This window comes from Parasteatoda tepidariorum, chromosome 9, assembly GCF_982258835.1.
Source record: "Parasteatoda tepidariorum strain Cologne lab strain chromosome 9, Ptep-v5.0, whole genome shotgun sequence".
Classification (NCBI taxonomy): Eukaryota; Metazoa; Arthropoda; class Arachnida; order Araneae; family Theridiidae; genus Parasteatoda; species Parasteatoda tepidariorum.
In genome coordinates, this window is record NC_141763.1 from 14,213,671 (window position 1) to 14,241,414 (window position 27,744).

The 27,744-nt window shown below is 30.3% G+C and overlaps 1 protein-coding gene across 1 annotated transcript in view; it reads right to left on the reverse strand.

Annotated features, from left to right (window-relative positions):
• Positions 1-5,849: 5,849 nt before the first annotated feature.
• Ack-like (activated Cdc42 kinase-like) overlaps positions 5,850-27,744 on the reverse strand; it is a 78,399-nt gene continuing 56,504 nt past the window's right edge. Inside the window, exons 12-17 of the mRNA XM_087150910.1 lie at positions 26,724-26,849; positions 23,935-24,092; positions 21,116-22,425; positions 13,454-13,606; positions 11,220-11,289; positions 5,850-6,331 (exon numbers count right to left, since the gene is read on the reverse strand). Of these exons, the coding sequence (XP_087007036.1) occupies positions 6,113-6,331; positions 11,220-11,289; positions 13,454-13,606; positions 21,116-22,425; positions 23,935-24,092; positions 26,724-26,849 (2,036 nt within the window). The 3' untranslated portion in view covers positions 5,850-6,112. The remainder of the gene's footprint in view (positions 6,332-11,219; positions 11,290-13,453; positions 13,607-21,115; positions 22,426-23,934; positions 24,093-26,723; positions 26,850-27,744) is intronic.

Here is a 27,744-nt window from a genome sequence, read left to right on the forward strand (position 1 = left end):
TTTAGGATTGTTATCTATACGTGAGCGATTAAACACTGTGAAAAAGATTTTACAAAATTAAGCAAAAATCTGACAACATCGTTCCGAAATAAGTATGGTCGTATTTGAAAACCTCGTGTATTCATTGCTGAGTTTAGTGGCATGCTTAAGACAGCAATATACTTATGAAGAATACGGTCTTTTTAGTTGATATTGAAAAGAAGAAAATTAATAGATCCCATTATATCTTTAAAATTTTGTCAATGTTCTGCACGACTAATTTGACTACTGTGTCGTCTAAAACTCCTGAACCTAGAATTTACCAACTGTTGAATGAATTCAACGGTGGAACATTTGACAATCAGAGAGATCAATCATGACGTCACTCATCATATTATAACAACCGGCCCACCAGTTTTTTCAAAATCTAGACGTTTGACAACCGATAGATTAATAATTTCACGAAAAGACTTTGAATACATGATTAAGCAAGGCAGCTGTCGTCCAGTAAAAAGTACTAGGGCCAGTCTTTTGCATATGGTACCAAAGAAAAATGGGTATTTTTCCGTTCGCCGGGAGCAAATGTCACCAATTGTGAACAAACGCGAGCCAAGTCACCAAGCGAAGCGAATGGCGAAACAGTCAACGGAATCAAAGTCGAAAAAGTTCAACTATAAACAAATATTTATTAATAGTAAGCAAAACAAGTTCAACTATAAACAAATATTAATGTATAGTAAACAAGACAGTTTTACACCGAAAAAGTGCTTATAATAATTGGTTTTTCCAGAATACTGTGATGGCCGTGAGAATTTGCTGAAATGGATGTCCGCAAACTAACATTCCTCTTATGATTGTAAGAAATTTGGCGGAATTCTACATTATTTGGTAATTTTTCTCTTGCGCCCGGCTGACCAAAACAATTCCGAAAAATGGAAGTTACAGACCATGCAGTGATTACCGAAATTTAAATGCCGTTACTATATCTGATCGGCAGGCCCGTAGCCAGGGGGGGGGGGGCGTCGGGACAAATCCCCACCCCGAAATTCTGGGATTCAGACTTTTTAGTCTTTCTTTGAGCCTCTCAGTAAAAAGAAAAACAAAAACTGTCGAATCAAACCTTTTCCCAGTACACCACCTTCGCTAGTGCATCATCTTCTCTTGACCTTGTGGCTCATCTTTCCTTCGGTCCCCAAATCAATTGTTTTTCAGCATATTAATTTATGCAATTTCCGAATCTACGCAGATTTCATTGACATAGAAAACCTCATGAGAGAAATGGAAGTATGGGCATCAAAGTGGAACCTGCGTGAACCCCTTAGTAGACCAGATACGGCACTTTCAGCAATGGAAGAATGTGACAGTACTTTTTTCCCAAACATTTATTGCTTGTTATCAGTACTGGCTACGTTGCCAATCACCACAGCAACTGCAGAAAGAACTTTTTCTACTCTTAAACGCGTAAAAACAGCAGCACGAAATGCTACTAAAGAAGAAAGGTTAACAGGCTAACTTTATTAAGCATATTTCGGGATATTCCGGCTTGTCCTAAGAAAGTAATCGGAAAATTTTCTTCAAATCCCCGTCCCATGTCTTTGTAAACTTAGTGTACAAATTGATTATAATTATTATGTAATATTAATTGAAAAATAATTATTATGTAATATTTTTTAATTACTAGTTTAACTTTTGCAAACAGTATAAACAATATTTGTTACAATGTTTTCCCCCTACTTTGCATGTCTGTAACTGTCCTTGCTTCTAACCATATCCCCCCCCCTCGAAAAAATATCCTGGCTACGGCCTTGCTGATCGGCATACTTTTCCACATATTCAAGACTTCAATAGCCAATTAGATGGTTGCAAAGTATTTTTTACAGTGGATTTAGTTACAGCTTATCACCAGGTTGAACTTAATGACATTGAGAAAACAGCCCTTTGTACCCCTTTTAGTTCATAAGAATAAGTTTTGTGTTAAGTGCCGCACAAACCTTCCAAAAATTCCCCCATACTGTATTTCGCGGATTAGATTTCTGCTTCGACGATTCTTCCTTGTCGCTTATATACAGTCCTTTACATTATAATATTTTTTTTCAAAGAGCGTAAATGATAAAAAGCGTCAAAATTAAGAAATTGTTGCTCGTGTACTGTACACTGGTACTACCCCATATTTCTTAGAGATTTTAAAATAGCCCATTTTAGCATTTGTTGTTAAATTACTTTCAGGACTTTTTTTACTTGTTTTCGGACTTTTCCCAGGTTTTAAATTTCACTTATGTACTCTAGCTTAATATTAATCTTACTCGCCCGCTATGTTCTGTCGTCATTCATTTTATGTTTTGTACTGATTTTTGGATTTAAATAAACATTTACCCTTATGCCCTGGATTGGGGCAGGTCGGGGTAAATTTTTCATAGCTTACCCCATACCTCTCCCCTTAATATTAACCTCGAATTTTCAAACTCTATATCAGATGTTATATTATATATTACCATACTATTTATAGATCAATTAGAGGGCCCACAATATGGTTGCACTGGCAAACCGCAGAAATTACTTATAAAGCTTGTAATAAATCGGACAGCCAGATGGACTGGTATGGATTTATGGATCAACAAGTTCCTGGTTCAAACTCTGACATTGGAAATAATAAATAAAGGTAGGTATTTTATTTACGTCACACTGGAGCTTCACAATGGGCAATTGGAGACGGTCTGGGAAATATCCTGGAGGATGATTAGAAGACATGCCCTTACAATTTTAATCCTCTGCAGATGGAATGGCTCATCCGCTTTGGTAGACTGACGACCTGCACGCGAAGTCGAACACTCTAGGGCAGGGATGGGCAAACTACGGCCCGCCGGAAGATTTTATTCGGTCCATGGATAGAGTTTTAACTGACCGATCCGTGACGAATATAAACAATATACATCCATTTGCTTGTCTACTTTGTTTTAAGCTATTTTTGTTCCTGCTTTTTCAACAAATTATTGAAGACCTTTTTACTTTCCATATTTTTGTTCCCACAAAACATAAATTGATGACAATAGTTAGCACAGACAGCTTCAATTGGTAAAATGTTGAAAGCAAAAGTTCTTTATAGAATAGCCTTAGATTGGCGCCATCTGAAGCAGTTGTTTCTAAATATGCCAAAAATTGAGTTTCACAAATCATTAGCAAAAGCTAGTTTCCCAAATTTAATATTTTATGCCCAGAAAATCAGTGCTATGTTTGCTTCATCTTATAAAAGTGTTTTCAAACATGAACCTTAGAAAAAATCATTTCAGAAGTAGACTAACAGACAAACATTTAGCTTCGTTCCTTAAAATAAGTACATCTCACTTGGAACTTCAATATAAGGAATTTTAAAAAATGAAATCTCAATTTCATTCATCTCATTAAATATTTAAATTAAAATTTGTAAATCGTTTTTCTATTATAGAAGTTTTTACTTAGACCACCAAACTTTTTTTTTCTTTGATTTTTTGGCCCTAGATCAAAAAAGTTTGCCCATCCCTGCTTTAGGGTATAACAGTTTAAAGAGGACCTATACCGCACATCCTCGATCCCTACATAGGCTGATCAAAGTGGTCACCCACCCGCTTACTGACCGCAGCCAGTGATGCTTGACTTCGGTGCTCTCCTCTATCAGTCAATATTGGGACAAATAATAAATAAAAGTTAATGCAGATTTATTGTGGTTACTATGACAAATGTATAGAACAAGTCTAACTCAATTTTTACTTTTCAGAAATCCAATAAACAATGCTTAAATTAGAAGAAAAAATTAAATAAATGCAAAGTAGAATCTTTATTATATTTTTTATATAAAAAAAAGATTATTTACAAAATAGTAGAAGTATGCAGTTTAACAAAACATACAAAATCAGATCTATGCATATAAAATGTTCTAAACGCTTAAGGAACATGAATATAGTACAAGCTCTTAGATTTGTTATCTTATTTAATGACTGGCTATAAAATAAGCAACAAAGTGAAATAAGCACATTTTACAGTACAGTTTTACCGAATTGTAAATATATTTAAATTGATCTTAAATATATACAAAACAAAAAAGTTCATTAGATAAATGCATTGCATATTTTAGCTTCCATCATATTTGAAAATGATTGATTGAGAGATACATAACACAAAATATTGTGCACATAATTTCAAAATAAATTCTCTCGTTTATTTTAATACAACATCAGACGAACTTCAAGGGAAAATTAAAAACATAATTTTTAAAATACGATAATAGTATAACGATTTCATATTTCTTTTTAAATCTTAAATATATACAACACAAAGAAAAAAAAATCCATTAAACAGATGCTAAAATACTATCATATATTAAAATGATTGATTGATTCATTGAGAAATACACAATACAAAATATTGTGTTTACAACTTCAAAATCACCTCTGAATGTACACATTTATATTAAAATAGCATCAGGCAGATTTTAAACATGATCAAAAGCAGTGTTTCAAGTTTACAATAAATTTAACTGACAGCAAAAATATGAGCAATAACTCTAACCATCTATACTTCAATTTGTTAAAAAAAGATTGATAGAATATACACAACATAAAATATTGTGTATACTATTACATAATAACATTAGAATGTATATATTTATAATAAAATAGCATCAGGCATGATTAAAATCAGTGATTTTTTAAATATACTTTCAGTCTAGCTGATCTTAAAAATATGAGCAATATCTTTATACTTTAATTGCACTTCAAACAAAAAAACATTCTATAATTTTTGAATTTTTCTAAAAAAAAAAAAAAAAAAAAAGAAAAAAAGAAAAAAAAAAGAGGTATAATTGGAATAAAATGTTACAAAAATACTGAGCTAAAATTCACTAGACTAACACAATGAGAGATTCCAATAAATGCTAACTTTTTGAAGTTATAAAATGCTTTTCTATTACAAACTTCCATTTCAGCTTTTACACGAAAACAAAATAAAATAATTACCCTGTAGTCTTGTACATAATATGGAACGAGTATTAAATAACATATGACGTAAGACAAGTATAAATCTTTTAAATTCAAAAACATTTAAAAAAAAAAACAATACATTATTTATTTTTAAAGGCTTTATACAACTCTGTCTACATAATAATTTTCAAGGAATAGACATATAAGGAAAAGGAAGAAAAATAAGGTATTGAGTAAAAAAAAAAAAAAAAAAGAGAAGAGATTACAGATATGACAAAAAATTATAATTGCGAGTTATATTGGGCTAACTATACTACTTTTATTTAATTGCTAGAGAAAAACTTAGCGAAATAAAGAGCAGCTCAACATACTTAAAAGAAATAATGCTATAGTAAATGAAATAGTTTAGTATAGCTGAAATATCATCCTTAAATATCTCATAGATTGCACTTTGAGTTGTTACAATTTTTTAAAGAGGAAAATAAGAAATAAAATTCCCTGTATTTTCCCAGTTTGTAAGGAAAAACCTAGAATTTCCCTTGTTATTTAACAGGATTGCCACTCAAATCTGGAGAAAAAAATTCCCTGTGTTTTCCCTGTACACATTATACGCAATACATTAAGAGGAAACAATAATTACTGTGCTCTTGTGAGAGCTATATTGGGCTAACTATATTTATTAGTTTTAATTGCTGGAAAAACAGCTGAGCATACTTAAATAATGTTATAGTAAATGAAATAGTTTAGTATAGTTGAAATATGGTTATATATCCCACAGATTATGCTTTGATTGGTCACTATTTTTTAAAAGACAAAAATAAGAAACAAAATTCCCTGCATTTTCCCTGTTATTTAAAGTGATTTTTGAATTGCCAGTATTTTCCAGGTCTTCCCCGTGGAGTGGCAACCCTGTTAAAGTTTATTTTTAAATTTCTTGTATTTTACAGGTTTTCCCTGTGCAGTGGCAACCCCGTATTAATTTGCGACTACAAGAAGTATACTTTTTGTGTTCATAAAGAGTCCTAAACTGTACTTTAATAGCTGTTTTTATGAACACCCTGTATATATATATATAAATATCTAAAATGAGAGGGAGGGGTTTACTTATTATATAGACATGACTGAAATGAATACAAGAGTAAGGACAGAACAAAAAAAAACAGAACTAAGGATCATCATGGTCATACTTCTGTTGTCTCCTCACTGACATTATGGGTGGCAAGCAAATAGTTGGCAGCTTGTCTAACGTCCCAAGAACACTTCACCAGTCTTTGTTTGATGTTATCTGTGGGTATTCCGTGAGTGGTAAGAATGCACTGCAGTCGCATCAGCTTGATAGCTTTGTGCATGTCCCAGTCAGTCTCATTCAGGGCAGAGATGCATTCCTCTGGAGTTACAAGCTACGAAAAAACACAATTTTAATTCAATTTCAATATAACGGGGACAACACATAATTTCGACTAAGTTTAAATTATTGCAAGATGAATAGCAGAGTTGGCAAAATTTAGGATAGAATGGATTAATCCACCGATTAAATCAGGGTTTAATTCCTGGTTTACGGATTAAACCCTGGATTTACCTGGAAAGGGATTAAACTCTGGTTTAATGTGCCTTATCGAAAACTGTCTAAAACCCTTTTACTCAAATTATGTCATAATTTAAAAAAAATAATTGTGAAAAATAAAATTTCAATTTGTGAACAAGAAACAAAATAAAGACCAAGTTTAAATTATTGCAAGATGAATAGCAGTGTTGGCAAAATTTAGGATAGAATGGATTAATCCACGGATTAAACCAGGGTTCAATCCGTCTTGTCCGAAACCCTTTTACTCAAATTATGTCATAATTTTAAAAAAAATATTGTGAAAAATAAAATGTTAATTTTTGAACAAAAGACAAAATAAAAACAATTTTCGTTTTATTAAAAAAGTTAATTATTATTTTTGAAACTACATTATTTATCCTTATGTGAAGACATAATTTATCAGTATTAAAAGCATATATATTCATATTTAAGGGATAAGGTATTCACTTTTGTTTAATGAATTGTGGAGTTTCAAAAGTTATAAATCTTTTCCTGTTAAATTATTTTCTTTAAATAAGTTTAAGCAAATTGTATAAAAAGTATTAAATATTTATTATATATGTAATTATTATGTGTTACACATATAGAATTTTTACCTTTTACCAATGTTCAAGCAATTGGACAGTTTAAGACAGTTTTAGTCAGTTTAGGATAATTTAAGACAGTAAAACCCGTGTGTCTTGTCCGAAACCCCAACCCTGATGAATTGTTGTGACATATTGCAAACATATTTTAGAAGATGTCATGCAGAATTCTTTTGGCTTGGTTTATCTTGGACACAAGGATTTTGCTAAACCTTATAAGAATATAGTATCCCTGAGCAAGGAACAGAACAAAATATCAAAAGGTGAGTTAGACAAATGTGTCCTACAATGGAATGCAAGTGAACTGTCATGATTTAAGCACTGTGAAAAGGCTGTTGTGAATTTCGGATTCACAGAAGGCCATGACTGCCTGGCGAATCATCTTCACCAAATTGACATTTTCAGGAGTCCTAGCTAATTGCCCACTTTTTTTATATTTTATAACCGTTGTTGAACAGGCGATCCAATTTTGGGTTTACGACTACTAATGCTCAACTCAGTAGCCTTGTAATTTCCAGGGTGGCCACTCAAATCAGATTTCAAATTTCCCTGATTTATCCAGGTAAAAATCTTAAAATTTCCAGGTCTGTGTTTCTTTTTTCTTATAAAGTGTATGATGTGTACAAGAAAAGTGTCTATATTATAAAATATTTTACTCAAAATGTAATTTTTTTAACATTGTGAAAAAAAAAATTATTTTCACAATTCGGCAAGATTTTTTATTTATTTTTTAATGTTTTGCCGCAACATTAATTTTTAAGAAATTAAGACATGTGGAGAAAATATGTTTAGCTTGCAGAGTATATTGTTCTTATTGAATAATTTTTTTTAATATGTTACTTTAAGTAGTTTTTGCTCAAAGTATACCTAGAAAATGGCAAAAACAGAATGACCAATAAAACCTTGGATAAGTATTGTTTAATATATTTTCATTAGGCAAAAAGGAAAACCACTTCAGGTGATTATGTATTAATAAATTTTTATAATTACAGTGGCTCCCAAAAGTATTCGTTCACTTATAACTTTTATTGAAATAGGAAATAAAAATTCATTATTTAAAATGAATATTTCAGAATGGGTATTTGATAATAAGATGTTTAATCTAATCTTAGAAAAACTGCATGGAAAATTTTAAAAACAAAGCAAAAGTTTATTTTAAAGATATCAACAGTCAAATAGTAAAAAAAATGTTACCCCACGAAATTCATCATACACTTAAATATTTTTCTATTTCAGAATTGAAATTATCGTCTATTGCTTTAATTTATTTATTTAATTATTTTTCATTCAATTTTTTCTTCATTGTAATATTTTTTTTTTATAATTTAAAAACAGCTCATGGTCATAATAAAACAATAGACCAAATTTCAAAGTTGATTATTTGTCATCATAAGAGGTAAATCAGTAATGAATATTGTTAAATTAGTTTAATGTGTCTTATTGGACTGTGCAATATGTGATAAAATGCTTAAAAAAAGGACTTCATATCAGAGAGTAAAATTATAAAATTTGTGGCAAAATTCATAATTGAGTGTTGTAAAAGTTTCTGTAAAATTTAAAAATATTCTGCTCAAATTTCATCCAACAAAAAAAAAAAGAAAAAAAAAAAGAAAACTAGTTACATTTATTTACAAACTTATAAAAGCTATTGTAGATGTGAAAGGAAACTCTACTAAATATTACTAATTAGAAAAATTAAAATATTTACTAATAGGCAGAGATTTTTTGAAAGTGTACAATGACTTTAGTGTGATAAAGCTTTTGTTACTTTTTGATGATTGATTTCTTAAAAATAAACTTTTGCTTTATTTTTAAAATGTTCCATGCAGTTTTGCTAAGAATAGAATATATTTTTTATTATTAAATATCCATTTCGAAATATTGATTTTAATTAATGGATAGTCTTACTTCATTTAAAGTCATAAGTGTACCAACACTTTTATGAGTCACGGTTTTTACATTTCAATATAAAGCTGTACTGTACACTGTATTTTATCTTAACAGTGCTTTTTATAAAATTAATTGATCATATTTCCTTTAAATAAATCTTAAGTCAAATTTTTAAATAATGTTGTTTTGAATTAGCATTATTATTTTAAGAGATTCAGTATACAAAAATAAATGTCACAAATGTAAAATTGTCTAATTTTTTGTTATATACTCTATAGAAGAAAAAAAGATAAAATTCTTTAAATTTTATACTTTTTTTTCTTAGTTGAAATTAAAATATTTAAAGAATTCCAATCTAAACACATAGTTTTTTAGTTTATTGTCAATTGTTTTAACAACTAGAGTCTTGCACAGTGAAGAACTAAAACCCTAAGTTTAGTTTTCCTTCTTTGTACTAAACACATATGAATAAAAAACTAGATATTTTATGTTTATACATCATTTAATATGTTTCCTACACATTCCTTAGTCTTTGTCAGCCTTTTAGGGTAAAAGGAGGAATAGTTTTGGAAATATTATCTCTGGAAAGCAAGCAACATTTATGAACTTTTGATATTGTGATAAGTATACAATTCGGATTTTGAATCAAAAATCGAATATTTACCAACAAAACAGCAAAATTAAATATTAATATACAATTAGTTTGTAAAAAACCTTTCTTTTAAAATTAAAATGTTATAAAAGGTTAAAATGAAATAAAAAAAATTAGCATTAATGAAACAATTGTAACAATTTGTCGACAAATATTGCTGTTAGCGATTGTAAAAAAAAAAAAAAATTGTGATTGGTTGGTTTGCTGAGAAAAAATAATTCACAAATTTTTTTGAATGGGAGTACAAAAGCTTTCAGAAAAAGAGTGCAATATAAAATCTATTATTATTAAATTATAACCAACTAATTTTTGGAGAATTTTATAAAGTTAAAAATACAAAAACATTTTGAATCATTTTGTAAAAATAGAAAAAAATTACCACCAAAGCATCAAAACGAACTTGAGCCATAAACGGATTTAGCCCAAGGACAGAATTTTAAAACAGAAGCTAATGTCCCTAATATCTTAATCCCTTCTTTCACCTCCACCACAATCTTTCCTAAATTGCACAGTCTCATGCGGTCAAAGGTTTCTACATTCGTTTAGCAACCGTGGAAGAATTTTATGTGGCATTCTAGTTTAACAGAGCTGAAATGGAGCAAATTTTGATGCAAGCAAAGTATCGCTAAGTTAATGATATTTCAACTGTTTGCAATACATTTCAATCTAAAAAAATGGTCATAATGGATTTAAATTGAGAAAATACAGACATACTTCATATTATATTATTAAGGTCAATAGCATTCAATGGCTGGGACACCTTTATAGATCAGAAAACCAAAACCCCACAAAAAGTAATTTTTTTAAACCCGAAGGTACAAGAAAAAGGGGTCGGCCACGGACTAGGTGGCTGGACGCAGTTGAGAAGGACCTAAAGATAATAGGAATAACTAACTGGAAGGCCATGTCACAGAATAGATCAAGATGGCAAAAACTTATTGGGACGGCCTTGGCCCGTCATAGGCTGTAGTGCCCAAGAAGAAGATTTAGTAGTAAGTGAGCTTCAAAGTTTTTTTTTTAATTGGGAAGTAATTCAACTAAAAAGGTTGGAATCTGCTGATATAGCGCTAATGAGGCAATTTTAACTTTACTTTCCTGGGCTTGAGCATCGAGTCCTTCAAAATGAACTCTTATGGAAAAAAATATGCAGTTCTTATATAGGGTTGCCACTCAAATCTGGAAAAAGAATTCCCTGTACACATTATACACACTATATTAAGAGAAACACAATTACTGTGCTCCTATGTTATCTACATTGGGCTAACCATACTATTTTTAAGTGCTGGAAAAACTTATAGAAAAGGAACAGCTGAACATACTAAAATAATGCCATAGTAAATGAAATAGTTTAGTACAGCTGAAATATTCGTAAATATCCCACAGATTGCACTTTGAGAGGGTCACCATTTTTTAAAAGACTAAAATAAGAAATTAAATTCCCTGTGGAGTGGCAACCCTGCATTGAAATAATTGAGCTTATAACTAACCATTAGTGCACCCTAGTTTAAAACAGAAATATTTTTAACATATCATATAAATTTAAGAGGGTGAATTAAGTATTTATTATCTAATCGTACCTCTTTTGCTAAGACTTTCTGCATTATTCTAACTTCATCAGAGTCTACTCCTCTAGAGCGGCCTTGAGTTCTGTGTAATATAAAGGGGAAAAAAAGAACAATATTACATAAAATATTATACATTACACTATAATAACATTGAAATGAATTATTATTGTTAAATATTACCATAATTTTAATGTATAAGCAATGATAATTTTTTCCAGGGCACATAGCCATATTTTCCAACAAAAAATAAGCACATTATAAGCACTCAAAAATATTTTTCAGCACTATATATATTAATAAATAGCATAATAATTTTTAAAGACTTTACGTGATCATGATAAAAAAGATAGTTTCTAACAAAGAACTTTCTTCTTGATTATATCAGCTACCATAAAAAGATCAAGAGATTCTTCAGTTCGATTTCAGAAGGTGGAAAACGAAGCCTAAAATTGAGAATATCTTGCAAAATGCAGTAGAGTTGCAGCACATGAGAGTGCTAGAATCTCACCAAACCCAGCTCAATAGACGCAAAAGCAGATCATTTTTCATAAAACATGTAAAATTATTCCCGCTTTCATTAGCTATGGACCTACAGTACGCCGAAATGGATTGTGGTTAAATGAGTTGAGAAATCGGTAAATAGAACAAATGTGAAATCCACGCTTTTGCATAATACATGATGATAATAGACATGGTAAAGAAAAAAAATCTCATTTTCGAAAAGGGAATATTAAGCACTTTTTAAAAACGCTATGCATCAAGGTTTTTTTTTTTTTCTAAATCTACACTTTTAGATATTCTCCTAATGCACTTCAAATACAGGAAAAATGTCTGAGGGGATGCGAAAAAAAAAAAGAAGTAATGATGCTTACATCCATTTCGATGCACAATTCTTCATTACAGAAAAAAAAAAAATTCCATCAGCAGATTTAAGTCAGCAAAATTTAACTTTAAAAATACACAAAATGAAATAAGAAAAAAAAAAATTTTTGCAAGTAAAGAAAAAATATAAACAAAAAGATAAAAACAATTTTTGCTACTGGAAAAATTTAATTATAAAGAAAAAAAAAAGATAATGCACGAAGCAGAAAACATGAAGACAAATTTAAAACAATTAATGGTGATTTCAGTTCAGAGAGCTGCAACTGAAGAAAAAAAAAGATTTATATTCATAACTGTAAATTGGGTCCCACTTTTAGTTAAAATAGAGTCAGAAATTTAAATGTCCTGGGTTCCAAAGATTCATAGTTTCTCAAGTCTAGTGGAAACATTAACCTTATAAGCATTTGGTGCTTGAATTTGATTGCTTACCATAGGGGTTCACAACCTTTGTAAGTGATGGACCACTTTCAAAGCAGGCAGATTAATGAAGGGTCGCACACATATCTAGTCATGTTAGCCGCAAATATGATAATTTTTGTATAAACATTAGTGTTCTAAGCACTAAATATTTTTATCAGTAAATTTAATAACATATTTGCAGATAACTGATACTTTTTTAAAAAACTTTTTCCATTTATTATATATATATATATATATATATATATATATATATATATATATATTGGGGGGGGGATATAAATTTTAACCAAAAAGAAGCTTACAGAATGAAAGTGCAAAAAATATACACATTTTACAGAGTAATATAAATTTGACTTTTTAACCCTTTCTAAGGCTGTGGTAATTATATTTACCACCACTATAACTTTGGTATGCCATTTCTTATCAACTTCAGCTCTGGTCAAGTAATTTTGAATAAAATTGGTTACAACATGCCTGTTTTTACGGAATGCAAAAAGAAAAAAAAAAATATAATACATAATTCCCTTTTCAGTTTAGAGTAATTATAAAATTTATTTTATATGTGAAAAGAAATGAAAATCATTAAGTTTCTTACCTTTTTATAACATTTATTGGGTAGTAGTAAACATACTTACCAAAAATATTTTAGAATTCAAATTAATTTTATCAACTGATCTAAATTAAATTTTTCATCTAAATCCAAAAAGTATTTTAATGTAGCTTCACTAGAAATAAATGGTCTATTAAAGGGTTAAATATTTTAAATAAAGAAAATTTATTATGTTTAAATAAAAACCACATTAAAAGAAATATTTCTACTGCGTTCAGGCCGTGCATCCCTAGATTAACACATTTTTGCTTCTAATTTATTCTACCTTATTTAAAAAAAAATTATTAAGTTAAAGTGTTCAAAACTTGATCCAAGTGCAAAGAGTGTTGCTTACCTTCGGGCATTGGGCTTATCTAGAGCAAATTCCAGAAGATCTTCACAACTGACATGATCTCCACCCCTGTACATCAGATGAGATTCTTCTTCAGGTATGTTGTCCAATCCATCAAGTTCACTTTGGATGTCTGTTTCAAATGAATCTTCCAATCTGTAAAAACATAGCTGCTTTACTTGATTTTCTTATTACATATAAACATCTAATGATGGTGTTGCAGTTTTCTATTGTTGTCTGCAGAATTTTATTATAACCGTCTATGAACAGACGACCCAAGTTTTGTGTTTACGACTACTAATGTTCAACTCCGTAGCCTTGTAATTTTGAATCCAATCCAAAAGACAAGGGAACTCCTGGATCAAGTACTGGGAGAAATTTGTCTTTGTGGAGAACTTTTTGATGGAACTAATCCGCATTTGCGTTACATGGTGAGGAAGACCACGAGAACCTCCCACGGTTAGCCTCAGTGTAAAGGGACTCTAACCCATGATCCGTCTTAGACTTAGAGGTTGGGCAGCTCCAACGAGCAGGCCACATCGACCAGAGGTTTATTGTACCCAAACCCTAAACCATGAAAGCCCAATAGCTGAAATAAAATTCAGTAAACAACTTACAAGAACATCTTGCAGTTCCCAGTCATTGATGCAATGCTGCCCTAAATGCTCAAATCTTTGAACAGAATAGACCTCACAGAGTATGTGTCGACTGAGGATATTTCATGTCAACACTGTGGTCGGTGCAAGCCGGATGCGGAATTCGTATCAACCAACCATCGCTGGGATTCGAACCTCATTGCAAAATTTTATTGGCCGGAAAATAAAGTGGTGGGATTCAGTTTTCAACCAGGAATTCGTATCAACCAACCATCGCTGGGATTCGAACCTCATTGCAAAATTTTATTGGCCGGAAAATAAAGTGGTGGGATTCAGTTTTCCCTCATTAATTTCCATATTGTTTTAATTGTCATTAGCATAAAATTAATTAGCATCATAAAGGTAATGTTTTTCTATAAATATTTTTGTATCCTTAATTTAAAGTTATTTTCTGTACTGCTATAATTACGCTTTTGATTTAAGATTTTAAAACTAAGAAAATTGTTTTCTTAATTTTTATTATTATTATAATGTAATTCTGCGCTACATTTTAAGATAAATTTATTTAGAAAGACAGTCTAATCTTAGTAGCCACTTTGCAATTATTATTTTTGTGCAAATACCATTACTGTTATAAATTACAGTTAAAGAGATCTGTTAAAGATTTAGAACTTAACGATCAGCTTCATGCACAATGAGATGGAAGCAAAAATAGTATTTGATATATCCACCCAATTGGAATAAAAAATAGTATTTAATATATCCGCCCGCATTTAATTAACCAAAGATGGTTAAAATGTTTTTTTTAATTAATTTAAAAAAGGGGGGAATATATTACATTGATTAGAGAACTTATCTGTTACAAATCAGAATTAATAACAAAACTGTTCATTAAAATAAAAGTTTAAAAAAATGAGAAAAAGCACAATTTTTTAATTTAACAATGTTTGCCATTTCAGAATTACTGCTTAGATTATTAATTTTATTGTGTTTGTCTCAGAAGTTTTTAATTTTAGCCAAAGTTATTATGGAATATTTTTTTCAGTCTTGTGTTCTCAAAGTTGCATTTTTCTCAAACAAATCTACGTAGAAAGATAATAAAAGAGAAATAGATGCTGCTGGTAAGGTTGGAATAAATGTCTCGTTAATGAGATTTTGCATAAGTAAGAAAATTTATATTTTAGATTAGCGGAACTCTGAGATTCATGGAAACACACAAATCAGTGGAAGAATCACATGCCCTTATTAATTTCCAAGTAAATGTAAGATTATAAAATTGAAAGACATCAGGCCATGTGTAATTGAAATCTACTGAAATCTTTCAGACAACCTCAGTCGTCAAGTTCCCAGCGTAAAACTGTTCAGAACAACACTGGTAAGGAAGAATTAAACACTAATTTTCAAGTCAATGCAATGTAGGATTTCAATATTGAAATCTATTAGACAATATATTATTGAGATCTTTCAGTTAACCCCAGCTGTCAACATTCCACATTCCAGTATAAAATTATTTAACACCACGGAGGAATTAATCATTAATGTAATCAGGGTTTCCATCTAATTTCAGAGGAAAAAAAAATTCTTGACTTTTTCCAGGTATTTCAAGGCTATTTTTTTTATGTAAATCCAGATTTTATGTACAGTCCGCAAAAAAAAAAAAGATATCACCCTGAATAATTTGCGTTCTAATGATCGGATTTTCACGAACTAAGTGTCAATCTTAATGGTTCCTGGGGGTGACCTCAAATATGCTAATTAATTAGTGCTAACTATTAATTAAGTTACGAAATCAGACACAAAAACGTACTTTCTCTGAATAAACATATATTTTTTTTTACATATTTGGATTCTTAATCTTCAAAATATAGGGGATAGCCGCAATCTGGGAAATGTGGTCCCCATAGTTTGGGCAGGAGAGCGATTCAAAGTTTGGACCCCTTAATGTTAAATTCACTTTTTGCGTTTTTAGTCATATTTTAAAAGATAATTAAGCAATTCAAAAATAAATTACACCCACTCATAAAACTCATTTACCCAAAGATAATTTCATGAAAAAAATAATTTTTAATAATTAATTATTATTTTTTATTAATTAATTAAATTGAGGATGAAAAATTTTTGAATTATAAGGTATGAATATTTTTATACCATATTAATCTACATATTTTTCAATTGAAAAATCTAAAGTTTCAACTGTTTTTATATATTAGGAGCTAAGAAAAATTAAAATTAATTATTTTTAAAAAAATAATTTGGCGGCAATGAAAAAATACTTAAATGGGGCGATTAATATTGAAATGTGATAAACTTGCGAGAAACTTGACTTCGCGTGAGTAGCGTAAAATTTCATTCATATTTTTTTTGCTAATAATCGTTTGCTAATCTTTTAATTTTTATATCTTTCAAACTATAAAATACAATGTTTCTTAATAATTTTTTTGCAATTTAGGGAAGAAATTTGAATAAAACATTTTGAATTAAAAACACTTTATTCAAGGAATGTGTAGTTTCATAAAAGCATGCTTCTGATAGAATATGATTATACACCAGATTGTGCTTATTTAATGTGATTATTTTTTTATTTTGTTTTTCAACAACTGATACGATTTCAATAATATACACGCGTATGCATAGAATTGGAATAATATATATATATCAATTTCTTGAATATATATTTTATGAATATTAATAAAAATACGTTGTCAGCATTTTTAATTATCTTAAAACTTCTTTACATCTTATATATCGCCTTAATCTTAAAATTAATTTATAAATTACCTATCTGCGCGTGTTTCGCAGAATTATTTTTCTAACTTCTTAATTGAATTTGAATGCAAAATCTTATTTTTTATTCTACCATATACACCAAAGAGCCATTATATTATGACCACCCTCAATCTATAACAATGGGCTTGTCCAGGTTTTCATGGTTTCTCTCCCAGAAACAACGTTTACATGGGGCACATTAGGACCCATAATCCTCACAGAACAATCCTTGACGTCTGTAAGCTACTTGGACATAGTTGCAGACCAGGTTCACCCATTCATGGCAACAGTTTTTCCTGCGGGGGATGGTGTTTACCAACACGATAATGCACCTTGTCATAAGGGTCGAATCGTCATGGATTGGTTCGAGGAACATTCCAGTGACTTTCAAGTCATGTCTTGGCCCCCAAAGTCACCCGACCTTAATCCAATAGAGCATTTGTGGTCCTACTTGGAAAACCAAATTTGTGCTGCCACGCTACCCCCTCGCAATGTGAGGGAATTGCAGGACCAGTTGGTGAGCGCTTGGAACCAGATACCTCAAACTACCTATCAGCACATTGTGGAATCAATGCCACGGAGGGTGCTAGCAGTTTTGAGGGCTGAAGGTGGTCCTACATGTTATTAGCAGGGTGGTCATAAGGTAATGGCTCTTCGGTGTATATTATTTTCCAATAATATACTAATCAATAGTTTTAGTTCATTAGTTTATGTTTTCCTTTTAAATAAAATTACTTTTTAAATTATTGCTAAGTTCTTATTGAAAGAAAACTTAGAATTGTTGCCAGCTATCTGAGAATTAAATCTTGTTAAGAAATTAAAAATATTCTACTGATCACACACAATAGCATTCGATGCAGAACAGCTGACTATTTACTAAGAATACTATTGTTTACGAAAAATGAAGATAAATTATTAATTTTCTTTTTTTTTTATTGTTTCTTATTTATTCGAGTAATGAAAAGTAAATGCGTACGTGTGCACAACAGATGGTTTTTTTTTTTTTTTTAAATTAACGAAAAACTATTGACATACAATTTTATTTCGACAGTGAAAGTTATTCTTGTGCGCTTACTTAAAAAGAAAGTTACCCTTTTGCTTTAAAATGTTGAAAATATTTGCTTAAAAAGTTGTTTATATGATTTCTCAACTTTTGCACAGTTCAAAGAAATATTGCTATATCAGGAAAATGTTCGATATGCCTTGTTTTGTTAAACAACCACTAAAATAAAAAAATGTCAAAAGATTCGAAAAACGTGCTATTTTTAAAATCATCATCTCAAAAATAGTTCTTTTCCTCCATTTGACTTTTTTCTTCTTAAATAACTTATAATCATAGTTTTAACACACGTTTTGAAGAAATTATGAATACAAATTTCTCCTAATATTTTGTAATAAAAAAACAAGAATAATTGTTTCATTGAACCAGAGTAGTTAATTGTTTTCGTAATATTCGGCCTTAACTATTTAACTTAGATTCTTTGGACTAGGGGTCACTTCATGCATGTCTTTCGAGATTGAAATTTCAGTGATAAAATTTGAAAATTACAAGAATGCGTAAGGTGGTTTCAACTAACAAAAAAAAAAGGATAAAATCGTTGGCAAAAGAAGTTATCTCACGAAAAGAGTGCCAGAGTTAAAAAAATATTGTAAAAACTGTAACAATCGTTACTCTTGTTTAATTAAGGGTATTATAAACCTAATTTTCTTTTAATCATATTTTTTAAGGAACTAACGAAAGGAGTGTGTAAATAACATCAACTCTTTTTACTGCAAACTAAGTTTACTTAATATCATTTGCAAATCACATACATAGTGTAAATTAGATAGAAGTGTAAATTATTGTATTGATATATTTTGCTTTGGTTATATTGATGCTAGATATATACTTTGGCTTTCTAGTATATATATACTTTGGTTATATATATACTAGAAAGCACTCTTTTTTGCGGATATAATCGTGTGAGCTGATGAAAAGATTATAAAATTTATTTTCCGGATATTTGTAGAATTTTGTTTTCCTTTTTTCGGAATTTTTTTCCCGGTTTCTTGTTATTTTATTTTTATTAATATTTTTATTTTTCCATTTTTTATTGTTCTGTAATTTTCACCATGTTTTCTCTACATTTTGAACTTATTTTATGAGTTCTATTTACTTGCAGCTTATGCGCAATAAATAAAACTTTTTGTTTTTCTTAATTTTCATCGTGTTTTTTATGTATTTATTTATTATGATATATATATATATATATATATATATATATATATATATATATATATATATATATATATATATCAAAATGCTTTTAAAATGCCATATAACATTTACTAAGTTTTACAATTTTATCGAAAATAAATATCGTTAATTCTATAAAATTTTGTGATTATGCATTAAAATAGCTATCTTTTTTCGGGTCCTCATTTGCTTGATCATTTTTTTTCTTCTTTCCCTTACCTAAGAAACTCGACATTAGGTGATAAAGCAACTAACCCTACAACTCTTCATAAATTTATAATAACTTATGAAAATTTGGTTTTAATTCAAAACTGTCACACAAATGACGTTAAAACAGCTTTAAAAAAATAAATAATGTCAGATAAAAAGTTCAACGTCAAGATTCTAAAATCTTGGAGATTCAAAAATAATTTATTAATTGATTTAAATTTCCTTTTTTAAAGGAGATTAAAAAAACAAAAACAATTTGTTTTCGTTGCCCAGAAAGCATCTCGAAAAATTCTTTTGGTTGCTTAGCAATGAAAAGCACTATGTTTTCCCGTCTTGTCAATCATTTAGTTTCTTTATGGTTGTTATAAGTTATTTCTCGGCGAGGTAATTTGGCATATTTTTAAATCTTCGCCAGATATATAAATCCTTATTGCGACCCAATTTACAACCCATTTTTTTCGAAATTTTGTCTACCCCCCTATTTTAAGGGTCAGGATTCCAAATATGTAAAAAAAAATATATGTTTATTCAGAGAAAGTACGTTTTTGTGCCTGATTTCGTAACTTAATTGATAGTTAGCACTAATTAATTAGCATATTTGAGGTCACCCCCAGGAACCATTAAGTTTGGCACTTAGTTCGTGAAAATCCGATCATTAGAACGAAAGTTATTCAGGGTGATATCTTTTTTTTTTGCGGACTGTACACCATACAATTTTTCATTAGAAAATATTGATTTTTTAAAGTGAAGTAATAGATTTTGTGAGAAATAAGACAAACATTGGATGAGGGTGGAAACATGGAAAAGTTCCACCAAAATGTGGAACTTTTACAACAAATAATTGTAATAGATGTTAGAATTATTTAAATCGATCTCAATAACTGATTACTGTTACTGACCATTCTAAGGATTGTTATTTTACAATTATAATGTGAGAATTTTCCATGACAATTCCCAGCTTATTAGAGTCAAAGTAAAATTCCCTGACAATTCCAGGTAAATTCTTCCAGACTCGAGAGAGCCCTGTATAAGATTTCAACATTGAAATCAGGGGTCTGTAAAGGGCAAATTGACTACCGTTTAGCAGTACCTTCACAAATTCAACTTTAGAAAAAACGGTAGTTTCACATAATGCTTTTAAAAAAGCAAGTTCTAAGATTTTCCTCCCCACCTCTTAAAATTTTGTTTTTGTTTGCTTTGTTCCCATTAGAAAAGGTAGCATGAGCTTTGTCAGATAGCGCAGTGTGGTAAGCCAAGCTGGTCACTTACGCCATATTAGAGCAAGCTTTTTGTCCCCGATTTTTGTAAAATTTTTTTCTCTCTCTGTTAACTTTACAGAAATTTGAATATTATTCAAAAACATTCGAACATTGTTCTAGCACAACTTAATTATTTCATGAAAAAATTTTTCTCTTTGAAACTTGTTTCTATATGACCCTAGGAAAAATGTGCTCACATAATAAAAATAACTTTTAGTACAAATACTGCTAAATGCATGCTTGCTTTTTTTATTATTAAATTTAAGTTGAAATTTAACCATGGACAATGATATTTATGGAGTTTTAAATTTGATACAATTTTAAGCCCCAAATTTTACAATAGCTAAATTATTTTTGAATATACGAGGAAAAATATATAAAAATTTACCAGCCATAAATAATTTTTATTTATAGCGAATTTTTTTGAAAATATCTTCTTACTTTACCATATTTTTGCAATGATTTTTTAATATAATTTTTAATTTTCACAAAATAGGTACCTTTCATAAAAACCTAGACAGACCCCTGGAAATCAAATAGATAATAACTAAAGAAACAATGAAAAAGGATACATTGATAAAGGAAGAAGGGGACTTACGTATATGTTCTGGCAGGTTTTGGTGGAGGCACAGCACAAGTACTACTCAGTGATATAGAACTTGTAAGACTAGAACTATTCAGAGAAGAGGATTCAGTGAGTGAAGTAACACCTTTCGGTGGGGTACCTTCACTAGCTCTTCTCTCTGGGGGCTCTGAACCCACAGAATTGGCATCAGAAGGCACATCAGGACACGACACTTGCTTTGTCAAACTCTTAGTGGCATCTGCACCAGGAAGTATCAGGGGATGCTTGCGCTGATGCTGTTTGAGCACAGGCAAGGGCTTAGTTCTATCTCTCGGCGGAAGTGGAAGAGGATTGGGAAAGGCGTCACACGAACTTTCACTACAACTGACTGTCGTATTGGTACTCGAAGAATCACTCTGGTCCTCGAGTTTCGCATCCAACAGAGTATCTTCTGACTTGGGCAGGGTGCTAGTTTCTTTGGCATAGCGAGAAGTTATGTTTGGTCTGGGAAAAGTCTTTGGCGCTTGCGGAGGAGGTGGCGGAGATCCAAGTGAGGATCTAGTACCATTCACTAAAGAAACACCATTGCTAGCGTTTGCAGCCAGTCGCGCCACTGTTGCAGTATGAGGAGTTGCAGCCCTACCACTGTTTGGTATACCGTGCCTGTTTCCTCTAACCTTTGGCCGAACGGGAACGCCACTCCTCAACATCCTGAGAGGATTGTGGTCCACCGACTCCGATTCTGGGTCCGATGAATCCGTGGCTTGGGAGGGAGTCTGTACGACTTGCCTGCTTCTTAAGTGAGTCACTTCAACGATGGGCTTAGGTGCTACAGCAGGAGGCAAAGACACACTTCTTTCCAAGCAACTTCCTTTTTGCACCAATGAATCATACACTTCTTTAGCTTCTTCGGTAATTATGTCTTGTATGTCCGGAATGGCTTCGGCTTCCTCAGAAAAGTTCCTACGATCTAGCTTTGGACTTGTTTTAAATTTGAAGGAAAATTTTCTTTTGAATGGAGAAGCAGGAGTTTTGGGGCTCTCTAAAGGTGTCTCATTATCAGATCTGTTGTTATCCAAGTCTAATAAACTCTTGCTGGCTAGCTCCTTGGCTATGGCAATAGCAGAATCTAAAGTTTGCGAATCAGCAGCAGATATAGGTTTCACCAAAGCTTGCTTCTTTTTGGAGTTGTCACGACCCAGTTTTAAAGAAATTTCTTTTATTTCACTCTTTACAGCAGTGTTGGTCTCAATGAGTTTGGGCTCGTCGAATGTGAACTCGGGTTGAGGAGATCCTAAAGCTTTAAACACTTCATCCAATAATGAAGGGCCTAAGTCTAATGACTGTAAAGAATAAATTACATTGTACATTAGATGTTAATGCAATAAGAAATATTGTCATATATTTCTTAGAGGACAGGGAAAACAGTTACATAGAATATTGCATAAATACAATACAAATGAAAATCCAGAAATGAACAGAACATACTGTGTTTTCAGTTCTGTAAACAAAAGGAAGGTTCTTGATTAGTTAATTGCTTTTGTAAATTTTTCTAGCAGGGTGCGTAGCTAAATCTTTCAACAAAAAATAAGCACCTTTTAAGCACTATATACATTAACAAAATGCAAAATAATTTTCAAAGACTTTACATGATCATAATGAAATAACTAGTTTCTTACAATAAACACTTTTCTTGATTATATTAACCATTATAAAGAGATCAAGAGATTTTTATGTTCGATATCAGAGGGTGGAAAATGAAGCCTGAAATTGAGAATATCTAGCAAAATACAGCAGAGTAGCACACAAGAGTGCAATAATCTCACCAAACCCAGCGCAATAGACGCACATGCAGACTCGCAAATATTTCCTCAAACATGTAAAACGATTGACGCTTTTATACGCCATGTACCAATGGTACGCCGAAATGTATTGTGGTTGAATGAATTGTGAATACGTTGAACAGAACAATGTAAAAGGCAAGTTTTTGCACAATACGTGGCAAAAATTGACAAGGCAAAGAAAAAAAAATCTTATTTTAAAAAAGGGAAAATTGAGCACTTTTCGAAAACACCCCATGAAAAAAGCCCTTTCAGGGCTTTTAAAAAACAAAAATCGAAAATAAGCACCTTTAAGCACTTTTGAAAATGCTACGCACCATGAATATTATTTGTATATTGTCATATACAAACAGCTACATAGAATAAAGCATAAATAAAATACAAATGAAAATTCAGAAATGAACACACAGTGGTTTCAGTTCCCTAAACAAGAGGAAGGTTCTTGTTTATTTAATTGTTTAGGTTAATTTTTCTAGTCACTTAAGGTAAGATTTATGATACATTAAAAGGAAATTGTTTCCAAGGGATTTACACAAGGAGCGTACGGTAAGTTAGTTATTGCTTCCAATTCTTTAAATCTAAAACACTAATTATACTTAAAAATAAAGATTTTATAATGAATTGTTTTGTCCCAGAAATAGGTTTTTAGTAATAAAAGCTGAAACCAATTTTTCTTTAACAAAGCAAACATTATAAGTACAAACAAATCTGTACTGTAATTTCTTTTCTATGCATTTTTTTCTCGTTGAGTAATAATAGTAAAAAGAAAGATGGTTTCCATGAGAAAAGCTCAAAGAGTTTAACTCTCCGAGTGTAAGAAACTTCCCTTTAACTGTTGTGACTCTTAACACAAAAGCTAATTATCAGAGTAATAAAAGTAATTCTAAAATATTGAACATTTTTAAAACTGAACTTTTATAATAAATTACAATATTTTTAAAAAAAACTCAATGAATTTAGTTTCATAATGTGGGTGAGGATATTCATTAAAGGAAAAACAAATAAAATTACCTCAAATTTAGAATTTTCCATAAAATTTCCAAAGTCTTCATCATCACTTATTTCAGTATACTCATGGTCAGGCAAGACCCCCTCCTTGCTATTTCTCTTTGGAGGTGGATCAAGGAGCGTAATGGGAGGCTGATCGTTCATCATTTCTGACCAATTATCTAGAACAAGTTTCACTGTAATTATTGAAATGGAGGGGAGGCCTGCAACATCTACACCCAAATTAACTTACATAAAAGTAAGATATGTCAAAATACAGATGCCCTGTGGCAGAATTTTTCGGGCTATCTGCAACAAAACTGTCTGTAAGATACTTTTAATAATAACAGACATATATGTTACAAATTTAAAATAACAAAAGCGCTGTGCTTACAAAAAAAAGGAATTTTTTTTAATTGAACATATAATAATTTTTTATTCTAATATTATGGGTGACATTCTCGCATATTGTTGGGGGTGGGGGAAATAATGTACAAATTTTTTCTTTCTTGGCATTTTGTAACTAATCATTACAATAAAAAAATATAATTAAAATTCATAAAATCTGTTGCCGAAAAAAGATCGAAGACGAATCGGACTTCTCAAAAAGGGGTTACTTAAATGCGTAATAAATAATATCATACAAAAAATATGGGATTAAAAAACTATTGAGAAATCTATAGCAATAACAGTCAAAAATTCGATAGAATTATTGCCCTAAAAAGTAAATATTCAATTGCACGATTCAAATTTTTGCTATTGTTTGAAATATATTGGGAAATTTAAGAATCTATCTGTGGGCTATCTGCAACAAAACTGTCTGTAAGATACTTTTAATAATAACAAACATATATGTAACAAATTTAAAATAACAAAAGCGCTGTGCTTACAAAAAAAAAAAAAGGAATTCTTTTTAATTGAACATGTAATAATTTTTTATTCTGATATTATGGGTGATATTCTCACATATTGTTGGGGCGGGGGGAGATAATGTACAAATTTTTTCTTTCTTTGCATTTTGTAAATAATCATTACAATAAAAAAATATAATTAAAATTCATAAAATCTGTTGCCGAAAAAAGATCAATGACGAATCAGACTCCTCAAAAAGGGGTTACTCAAATGCATAGTAAATAATATCATACAAAAAAATATCGCATTTAAAAACTATTGGGAAATCAATAGCAATAACTGCCAAAATTCGATAGAATCATTACCCTAAAAAGTAAATACTCAAATGCACGATTCAAATTTTCTAAATTTTTTGAAATATATTGGGATATTTAAAAACCATGTGAAAACCAATATCAATAACTGCCGAAAATACAATTGAAACATTACATCGATTTAAGACACTATCGGCGTAAAAAAGTGATTATCTAAATGCATGCTTCAAATATTACGTGTAAATTTCTGTAGAAAAGAAAACTTACATTTTTAGCTTTCAAAAGAAAAAAATCTTTCTGCTAACTTCAACATTCTGCAACAACGGAGCCGCGCCGCTGCGATTCTGCCACGGGTACAGAAGTATGATTCAAAGCGAAAAAAAGACCTTTTTTTTTTTTTTTTTTTTTAAAAATAAAGTAAAATCACTAGCTTTAACAATTAATTATTCACATGAAAAAAAAAAGTATTTAATATAGAACTCAATATATTTAAGCTACAAAGCTATTCGATATATTAAGTTCCAAAACAGCTCAGCAATAGTTTCAAAAACACAATTAAAAAAAAAAGAACTATTAATCTATTGTGAGTTATAAAAATGATCTTTTGAATACATACTTGAAACAATACTCACAAATATCTGATGTTTTTTCTTTCAAAAAACTTTAAAAAGTGTTTTATGAATGCAATAAACTATCTAAAATAAAAAGATTTAAAAAACGGTAAAAGATATACTTAACACAATTCCACAAATTGCAATTCTCTATAAACAGCATTAACTTAACAATCTCAAAAGCAAAACCAAAATTGACATATTTGTCAGCTTTTATCTCTACTATTGGTAATTTAATTTTTTTCTATAAATAAGAAAGGCTTAAGTGTGCATTTTTGCATTTTAAGTGCATTTCAAGCGTGCATTTTGCATGTTTAAAAAAAATATTCTTAAGCCTTAATAATAAAAAGCCTTAATATTGAACTGTTGCAGATATGTCTTACCAAACAAACTTAATTATATGGAAAATGATCTAAATAATATAAAATTCTATATAATGCAAAGTCTTGTGTTTCAATGTTTGAGTTATAAATATCTTCAACTGTAAGAGCAAAAAAAAAAGTTTTAATTTGATGTTTAACTCATTTTCATCCAAAGGTGAGTAAACACACCATTTCAATAAATGATTTTTATTAACACCCTGATGTATAAATTTCACTAATTGTCAAGGGTTTTATTGACATCTATAAAACAATTTCGGTAATTACAGCTATGGACTTTACAATTTATTATGATTTCTTTTCAATGTGATGAGGATATACAAAATGGGAATAATTTTTGTGTTTCCCCTACAAAATGCGAGAACATCGCCCATAATATTAGAATAAAAACATATTATATATTCAACTAAAAAAATTATTTTATTTTACCCGAAAGTATTTTTTTCTTTTTTTTTGAAGTAGAAGCTTCTGTTACTTTAAATTAGTAACATGTGTATTTGTTATTATTAAAATTATCTAGTAGAAAGATATTAGTACTGGAGAGGTATGTAGCAGAAAGTATGAAAAAATTCTGCCATAGGGCCAACATAAAAAGCACAAAGAATTTATTACCTGTAAAACAAACTTATCACAAAAAAAGAGAGAATTATTTTTACCAGATGAAGATCCACTCCTTCCGTCTGAGGTGCTGAACTTCTTGAGGAGAGGGATCTTATCTGAAGAGTCAGTTGACAGAGTGGTTAGTGTAGGACTCACATTCTCTTTGTCATCCTGGGGCTTATCTATTTAATAAGAACCTTAATTACAATTCAAACTATACATTTCAATTACAAATCCCTTCTATTCTATACAGGGTACATAGCCAAATTTTTCAACAAAAAATAAGCACCTTTTATGTACTTTTTAAGCTCTCAAAAAATATTTTTAATCACTATATACATTACAAAATGCTAAATAATTTTCAAAGACTTTATATGATCATGATAAAATAACTCGTTTCTGACAAAGAACTCTATTCTTGATTATATTAGCCCAGTGGTTCCCAACCTTTTGTGGACCATCGCCCCCCTCTTAGGGTTGACTGACACACATCGCCCTTTTCTCTTTTTGCTCAAAAACCATTCATTGTTGCTTGTGAGCAACCAAACGCTAAGTTATATTTGAATTTAATTTAATTTGTAATGCAAATAAGGAGGCAATTTTATCCTGCCATTTTTATTAATTAAAAAAATTTTTTTACATCTTTTTGTTATCAAAAAGAAATTATATTTAAAACGGAATAATCAAAACATAAGTACATTTTTTAAAATTCATATTTTAATGTAATCAAAAAAAAGTTAAAACGTTAGCAACTAAAATTTAAGAAAAAAATGAAGAGTGAGAAAGTACATTTTTACCACTTCAATGACTGCCCTGTACTAGCTGTATTTCAGTTAAAGCTTGAATGCCAGGTTTTATGTTCGTCAGATTTAAACGCAGGTCTCCTTTGAAGCAAATATCCAACCTATTTCTTTGCTTTGTAAGGAGCTGGACGATAGAACTAAATCCACTCTCCACTAACGAGATGAGGAGCGGCTCAGTTTGTTTCCACAATTGTGGATAAGTGTCCATAAGCTTTACCCAAGCCAACTCGTAATTGTATTTTTTAAAGACTACTTTATCATATTTCAAATCTAA